Source organism: Glycine soja, chromosome 1 (assembly GCF_004193775.1).
Source record: "Glycine soja cultivar W05 chromosome 1, ASM419377v2, whole genome shotgun sequence".
NCBI lineage: Eukaryota > Viridiplantae > Streptophyta > Magnoliopsida > Fabales > Fabaceae > Glycine > Glycine soja.
This window is the reverse complement of record NC_041002.1, coordinates 36,684,365-36,693,401: the sequence shown is the minus strand read 5'-3', so window position 1 is coordinate 36,693,401 and position 9,037 is coordinate 36,684,365. Positions and strand designations below refer to the sequence as shown.

The window sequence follows — 9,037 nt, the reverse complement described above, 5'->3', positions numbered from 1 at the left end:
CAAAGACAAATTAGAGAAAGAATTTAGAGAGTTTGAGAATACTCATAGTATTGAAATTGTGTTGCATTCCCCCATGCGATTATATGATACATATTTATAGTATATACCTCCGTGATGTGTGTCTAGAGTTAGCTTGCCATTAGGGCATTTCTTATTTAAATTGACTTCTTGATCCTATAGCCAACTTGTAATCCTTAAGTCAATCTTCATGTATCTATGTTTTGTGCCACATGTTCATGACATGTAAAGTTGATATTTATCCCGAAACAGATAACATAATATATCCATAACAGACTCAAAATGATATAAACTTTTTGAGAAAAAATATTTCTCAAGAGGAAGGATCAACTTACTAAAAAAAACTCTTTTAAAGTACATTAAGTATTTATCCAAAATCACATTGATTTTGCAAAATAGAGTAATAGGGGGAATTTTTTTTTCTAAACATTATAGACATGAGACAAGCTCCCTGCTATATACCTTTGTCTCAATAAGAAATCACTATAAAGAAAGACCCAATATTAAAGAAGACCGCACAACATAAATGACTAAGTCACAAACTGTTGACTTGCATAGAGGCAAGGATGAATGATATAATGCCTACTTACATAGCCCCAGTAAGGCCTTAAAATGTATGAACATTAGTTCTCTCTAGGAAACAATTCTCTATGGATTTTAGATTTTGGTTTCTCCTTTCTATTTTTCCCTCTTTCTCTTCACCGCCTCCCACATTAAACTAGATTTCATTTTCTTTAAATTATATTTAAAATGAAAAAAGCTATATATAATATTTGCTTTAGAAAATTACGACGAGGGCATATTGAAGTGAAAAAGCCACGATATGACAAACGCAAAAACTATACAAGCAAGCAGAAAATTCAGGAAACGATGGCCTTGCCAAAATCTTCGAGGTTCTGCTGATGTTGAGATTGTGGATGCTGCATTATTAGCATTGTTGCTGTCACTCGATGTCTGTGTTGTCTCCTCATTTGCCCCACAAACGTTCCGTGCAACTGAATGACATATTTCACATGTCCTGAATTTAAACAAGCAGAAAATAAAACAGAAAAATTAATTAGGAGTCAAATACAATTTTAGTCAACATGGAAGTCATGCCTTTCAGATTGAGATTAATTATCGGTAGAGTCAATAGATACTTTGCACCAAAGTCACGGTAACAAGTAAAAAAACAATTTTAGTCCTTGCAAATAAAGTAATGTTCACTTTTAGTTTCTCAAAAATAAATTGTATCTTCTTAGTTATTCACTTTATTCTATTTGCATGGACTAAAAACATATTTAACCTATTTTTTAAACTGAAGAGATAGATGTTCGTGTAAATTGCTAAAGTTATAATTGTGAGGTTACACAACTAGAAGAAAGTAGATATCATAAATCCCATCAAGGTATTACTTTAAGTGAAACAGAAGAGAGAGAGCAGATGAAAAATTGTTGGTACCATTTAGTACATGCTATGTATCAGGATCAGGGGCATTATTATCCCCTCCTAAACAGAAAAATCAAAATAAACCAGCAAACGAGAACTCACATAGCATTGGCAATGCATGATAGAAACTAGATGGAAAAGAAAAGGCCACATAGTCAACATCCAAAAACTTAGTACATTAACCAAATCCTAAGAGTTTGGAAGCTCATACACAGAATATGGACATAGTGGAAGGGTAGAGCAATTATTCCCTCACTATTTGCAACTACGGAATTTTATTCAAATTGAATGAAAGTGTGTCAGTTAACGTATGTGTTTCTACTAAGATGTCATACCAGACAGATTCTGATTCCTACTTGATACCTTCTACAAATCTACACTTGTCTTTGGTGGGACTAAGACAAAATCACATGGTAAACCATGCACCTTCTTTTAAACCCATTAAGAAAAAAGATTATTTCAAGAATTTTCCATCAATAAAACAAAAACATCAATTGGTATGTCAAAGAACAGAGAACATATTCATATTCTGTTTCACTTAATTATACCACTAATCATGCGCAAGGGCAGAGCCATAACTTTGGCTTAAGGGAGGCTATGATCAAGTAGCACGGCTTAGTAAAGAAATTTTAAACTTTTATAAGCATAGTATATGTTAGAATTTTATTTTATTTTTGGGTTACAAACATATGCCCGAAATTTAATAAATAAATAATATCTTTTTATAAATAATATAAGTACATAACTATATCGATACAAAAACAAAATAAGAGAAAATAAATAAATTATATAGATAAGACAAATATTTTTTAATTTTAGGGGACCACAATATAATTTTACAGTAATTTAAAAAAACTTCACAAAAATTAGGGGTGACCATGGCACCACTAGGTTATCCTCTCTCTCTCCACCTCATCAGCAACTAGATAAGTTATCCATAGATCCTGCCTCCATAGATGGTCCCAAACATAGAGAACAGATAATCCATCAATAAAATAGGTTCACTATCTTGCATTAAGACCGGAAAAAATTATAGCATTATATTGGGTTACAATTTATGTATTGCTATTAAAATTAGGGATTAGCACAGTGACAATGAGTACAGGTTTTAACTGTTCTACTATATGCAAGTGACATGCTGAACCTTTACATGCAGTGTGACAATAATTTACCTTAAAGTTCTTTGACCAGGATCTATCTTGTGATGAGCAAAACAACTAAGCATACTAAAAGTTGATATCATCATACATCATAAATGAACAAAATTCCACAAATTCTTAACTTTTTGGGTTAAAATATCTTTGATGACACATCATCAAGCTATAAGCATCCACCAAGTCAAAAAAAAAAATCCCAAATACATGAACTAAATGGCGAAGGCATCAAATCTCCACTTTGATTGAGATAAAGATAATGAAAAAGAAATAATATGAAAATCCCTTAATTTCTGAAAAGGGACAAAGCAACAAGGAATTCCACTTTGCTTGCACAACTCAGCTAATCAGTAAGACTAGCTAATGCTTTGTGCCTTTCTCTTTAAGTCTTCTTTAAATAATGTAATCTTCTATAACATTCCCCTCTCATGAAGAAACGATGGAACTTGTTGCCTTAAAAGTTTTGTTCCTTATACTCAAAATTTAACTAAACCATCCACAAGTTAAATTGCCAACTAAATACTTCACTTACACTTCAGAATTTTTCTACACTGCAGTTTTGAGTATCATATCCATACCCTTCAACTAAACACAAGATGTAAGTAATCGTAAAATTTTCTGCAAGCAGTTACATGGCATGATATGAGTAGTTAATAAGCTCAAATTCCCAATGCAACAAATCAATGAAATTTGGGTCTCTATTTTCAGTTTTTCTAAAATGACGAAAATTAAAATAAAAATCAAGTTTCATAAATGTGTTTGCAAAAACAATTCCCTCTTTCCTTCCATTTCAAATTGAGTTTCAAGACAAAATTGAGGCAAAACTCAGTTTACAATTGACCTAATTAAAAACCAAACAAGAGGCTTTTTCAATTCTACTTTTTCAGCAGCAGACTTTGAGACTTCCAAGTTCTAATTGAAAACCAAACACAACCTAAGAAAAGATAAGCTTTAAATTAAAGAATAATAAACTCACCTATTCCCCTTAATCTTGAACCAGGCCTCAGCACAGTTCTTGTGAGCAGCACCCAAATCATCCTTACAAGAACAGCCCAATTCAATGGGAACTCCAGACTCTTCTTGACTATCACTCTCCAAACCAAGATGGCAAATTCTGCAATCCCTCTCCACTTTGGCCAAATGCACCTTAATTTCAGGAACCCCACTTTCAATTTCCACCTCCACTGAACAATCAGTGACAGAAGAAGCCTTCCTTGAATCCTCAGCATCAGAAACACAACCAATGGTGTAATCATCATAAGGGTCACCATTTGTTGAATAGAAATGGGAATAGCATGAACCATTCTCAGCATCAGAAAAGCACATGCTCATGTCACTGCCACTCACAGAACGGTGGTGACTGAGACTCCCTTGCTCCAAATCCACCACATGACACAACTGTAGACTTGACATTTTTGAAGAGAGAAAAAAAACAAAATTTTTCAAACCTCAAAGCTAAGCACCTCTTCTGCTAGAAGAATAGTGCATATATAAATAAAACAAAAACAAAACAAAGAAAGAGAAGTTGGAGGGTATAAAAAAAATTGAGAAATGGATTAGGTGACGTTTGCTTGCAACCCCATTAATGCATTATTCTAGAAGTTTCAAGTTATGGAACAGGTTAAGGAAAGTTCCATGCTTTCAAGGCTCCAATGCTGGTTAGAAAGAGAGAGAGAGAGAGTGTGTGTGTAAAGATTGGTGTGCAAGTGCAAGAGAGGGACTCTTGGTGTGGCTGAAGACAGTGACAGTGCAGACAAGAACAGAAAACGTGCAGTGAGCATACAGAGAACAGAGAAACATAAACAGGTTTTGCATAGAAACAAGAGGTGTGGGGGCATTGAAGAAAACAAAAAAGATGAGGAAGATTAACATTAATAAAGTAAGTGGTAACTAGGTGTTATGGTATCTTTCACAGTTTGTGACATAATCTTAATAATTACTCCAAACCAGAAAAAAATATTATTATACTATAAATATATATTGGGATGATATAAAATCAGAAAGGAAGAGGAGTAGTTCATATGACGCCAATGGTTTCAGTTTCTATATATGATGATGGGACTGAGCCTGTGGGTCATAGACATTGCCAAGATCAAATTTACGGAACATTATCCAGTGCAACATAAAAGTTGTAATTATTAACTAAAGACTGACTTAAATATAATTTTAAATTAATGAAATATATTTAATTATAAACTCAAAATATAGTTTAATTTTAAAAATTCTGCAAATAAAAATTGTGACAGACTAACAGTTAATGGGATGTTTGAATATCAAAAGAAAAATTGATACAAAAGAAAATATTAATAACAATATATTATTTTTTTGTGGAAAAAAAATTAAAAGAAAGGCGAGAAAAATTGGATTTCTAAACATAAAAAATTAGATTTTTCATTTTACCTTTTTTCCATTTTAATTTTTTTTTCTTTCTCTTTTTTATTTTCTTTCCATCCAACCACACACAATATAAGTAATTGACATAGAAATAGAGTAAAAAGAATATTAAAAACAAATAGGATAAAAATTTCAAATTTTCATCGTTTGTTCGGGAGAAGAAAACAAGGAGCGAAAATATTCTTGCATGACATACTAAAAAAATTGTCCCCTCTTTAAAATTGGCATGAAATAAGGGGAAATATTCTATCTCTTTTTCATTTATTGAAAATTAAATAAATATTATAACATAAGAAATAATAAATAATTTTATGTTAAAAAATAATGGAGTAAAAAATATTTTTTTAGCGTACCATAATGATGCTAGCTCAGATGGTGTTAATGATGGAACTTTTTTTATTAGTTTGTGTACCCACACACACACACATATTATATATATATATATATATATATATATATATATATATATATATATATATATATATATATATATATATATATATATATATATATATATAATTCAGTATATTTTATGTGTATTACTTTTCTTTCATTGAGTGAATTTGAGATGAATAAAAGTATTGTGCATTTTGAAATATTCTAATTAACTAATAGTAGGTTTCACATTCCTCCTCAAAGGCTAAGTATAAGCCCCTTTTGTTTAGATACTTGGGCATTTTTTGTACATGCACTACAACTCTGTATTGTAATAAAAGAGTAAAAGAGTGTCTTACATATTGCTAAAAATTCAATTTTTCATGAAAGGATAAAACATTTAAATATTGGTGGTCATGTCTTCAAGAAACGTCTTCAAGCAAGTTTCACCAGGCTTTCACCCCTTAGTAGTGCTACCCAAGTAACTGGCAAGCATGCATGGTTGTCATGAATCAAAGTGATGCTAGCTCAGAAAAGGTGCTAAATCCATTATTAGTTAATTAGAATATTTCAAAATTTATTGTATTACTTTTCTATTAGTTGATTTAATAGGCTCTGATTCTCTATTTGTGACAAGGACCAAATTATCAAATATTTAGTTCATTACCTATTAATTATAAGAGGAGTGCTAGGAAGATATAATGGTTGCACTCTTAGAGAGGGGTGAATAGAAGTGTTTTAAGTTCTAAGAAAACCGTCTTTTATTTGAAAAAAAAATTCAAAAACTTTATCAAAACCTTGTTTGAAAAACTTGTCTTGGGTAAATCCAAATTAGAACAATGATTGAAGAAGTTAGATTAACGAGTGATGCTTTAAAATTGGCGATTAATTCCTAGGTTCAATTTTAGATTAGATCAATTGAATTATCAAAACAACTAAGGCATGTAAAGAACCAATGCAAGATAGTACCAATATTAAGGATTGGAAGGTGATGAAGCTCCATGTGGAGCTTGTAGGCCTTGAATCTTCTTCATTAATAGAGTCGATCATTTGCTTCTTGAAGTTCAATAGCAGCAGAATGGAGAAGGAAAAAAAATTATTGGAGACGCCACTTCAAGGAGATGAGTCAAGAAGAAACTCATCACCATAGGAAGTCATGGATAAGAGCTTGAAGGAAGGAGAAGATGAGTGGAGGGAGAAGGAGAGAATGAGCACGAAATTTTATGTCTCAAATGAAATCTGAACTTTGAAGTATAATTCTCAAATGATCAAAGTTGAAAAAATGTACACACAGACCTTTATTTATAGTGTCACACAAAATTGGAGGGAAATTTGAATTTCTATACAAATTTCACTTGAATTTGAATTTGAATTTGAATTTGTGGAGCCAAATTTTCACTAATTATGATTAGTGAATTTTAGTTATGGTTCAGCCCACTAATCCAAGATCAAGTCCAAGATTCTCCACTAAGTGTGCTTAGGTGTCATGAGGCATGTAAAGCATGAAAGACATACACAAAGTGTGATTATATAATGTGGTAATGAGGTGTAGCAAGCAAATGCTCACCTTCCCCTTAGGAAGGCCCAAAATTTAATTTGATTGGACTTCTCCCAATTCAATTAAATTTCTCTCCCAACACACACACATCAAATAATGCACTTAATGCGTGTGAAATTACAAAACTACCCCTAATACAAAACTAGTCTAGGTGCCCTAAAATACAAGGACTGAAAAATCCTACATTACTAGGGTACCCTCCCTACATTATGGAGCCCTAAATACAAGGCCCAAAAATATTGAAACCCTAATCTAATATGTACAAAGATAAGTGAGCTCATACGTAGCCCATGGGCCAAAAATCTACCCTAAGGCTTATGAGAACCCTAGGGCCTTCTTTAGCAGCTTTAACCCAATCTTCTTGGAGTCTTCTATCCAATGCCCTTGGGGGGTAAGACTGCATCATCCCTTCCCCCTTGAAAAGGATTTGACCTCAAATCCAGAGGTTCTTGAAACACTGGGATTTTTTCCTCAACACCTGTAAAAAGAATAAAAACATATATGCTAGTTGTGTTGGATATGTTAGAGTAGGGTAAGGTCTGAAAAGCCCCTCTTTCTTAACCATCTTCCCATGAGGGAACATGGTTTCTCACCAACTCAATGAGTGGTGCTACATGTATAGAAAAATATTAGAAAATCCTTTTGTCAAAGTTTGTTAAGTCATGGAAGTCCCAAATTTCCCATATACTTGGTGGAGTGGGTCACTCTAGAATGACATTTATTCTTTTAGAGTTCGTGGGAACCCCTTGATCACTATTTAAAAAATTAAGAAAAGTAATGCAATAAAATGTACCTTTTTTATATTTTCATATTGATTACTCTTACCAAAAAGTATGACAAACCTAAGGTGTCTCATATGAGCACCTAAGGTGTCCATAAGAACAAACCTACCTAATGAGTCCCTATGTATGTGAATCATGAAGATGTTGGATGCATGGGTGATTTTACAAAAGAAGGTTGCACCACTCAACACATTCATCATACTACCTATCATAGGAATTTGGTGCCTCGTAATACCTATTTTGGGAACCAACAAAGCACAAGGATTTTAGCTCTTACGAACCAAACCCCTATCCAACAACTCATTTACTTGAGGAATAATCTCAAGCCTAAGAGGTGTGGCAATGCTAATAAGTGTCTTTTTACAAAGGAGAAGATGTGGAGGTTGTCTAAGAGGGGAAGTTTCTTTAATGTTTGTCTTTATTGCAAAATGAATTTCCTTCTTAGCTAATCTCTTGGAGGGGACACTTACCTCCTTACACTCCTCTTTAACCATTAAAGGTTGTCCTTCTTCTTGGGGGTAGATTTCTTCACTAGATTCTTCCATTTTTGTTTCTTCACTTTCACTAGAGGAAGGTGAAGTAATAGCATCATCTTGACTACTATAAATGTCTTGGCCTTCATAGTCATGGTGTTCTTGGTGGGGCATTGAGAAGTAATGTGTCCTCTTCCAAGACATTTAAAGCACTTTATAGAGCTAGTCTTCTCTTGCATGCTAGCCTTAGGGGGTTGTTTTTCTATTGTCTTCCCCTTATCATCTTTGGGCTTAGAAGGTGTCGCCCCTAAGATGCCTTGACCTTGGTCTTTCTTTGGATAAGAGTGAGGGCCATAAGATTTTGAAGTAGACTTCCTTTTATGATGTTGCTCTACCCTTATTTCCCAATCTAAGTAAGCCTCTACATTGCCCTTCCCATGGAAGTATGAGAGGTTAATGTTAGCCACTTGAGGCTTTCTTTCCTTTTCTATCCTATGGGAGTGAGGTCTAAGATGTGACCTATGCCTTCCTTCATAATAGTCACGAAGTTCTTCACTTAGGCTCTTGCAAGGGTCATGACTACTATATGAGGCATGCTTTTCTTTTCTTAATTCTTTTAGTATTTTCCTTCTTTCTTCTTCCCTTGTTTGTTCCCTCTCATCTTGATTTATTTCTATCCTCTTTTTTCCTTTTTCTTTTCTCTCCATAACTTGAGGGCACTCAACTCATCTAAGATTCTAGATAGAGGGTTCTTATAACTAGTACCCTCACCATTAACACTAGATAAATGATGACTCATGTTGGTTCCTAAGTTGTGGTTCTTTCTTGTTGAGGGTTTGCAAAAGGTAAAATCTA

General features: G+C 33.3%; 1 protein-coding gene across 1 annotated transcript; it reads right to left on the bottom strand.

Annotated features, from left to right (window-relative positions):
• Positions 1-346: 346 nt before the first annotated feature.
• On the bottom strand, positions 347-4,538 carry LOC114415288. The gene is made up of 2 exons (XM_028379908.1): positions 3,577-4,538; positions 347-1,036 (listed from the first exon to the last, which is right to left on the bottom strand). The coding sequence occupies exons 1-2, from the start codon at positions 4,011-4,013 to the stop codon at positions 805-807; spliced, it is 669 nt and encodes a 222-aa protein (XP_028235709.1). The 5' UTR covers positions 4,014-4,538; the 3' UTR covers positions 347-804.
• Positions 4,539-9,037: the final 4,499 nt, after the last annotated feature.

What these genes read in the sequence shown, in the direction of transcription:
- LOC114415288 (XM_028379908.1), bottom strand. Translation starts at nt 4,013, where the DNA reads ATGTCAAGTCTACAGTTGTGTCATGTGGTGGATTTGGAGCAAGGGAGT. An exon ending in TTCAAGATTAAGGGGAATAG is followed by an intron (nt 1,037 to 3,576) that starts GTGAGTTTATTA and finishes GTTTAAATTCAG; the next exon opens with GACATGTGAAATATGTCATT.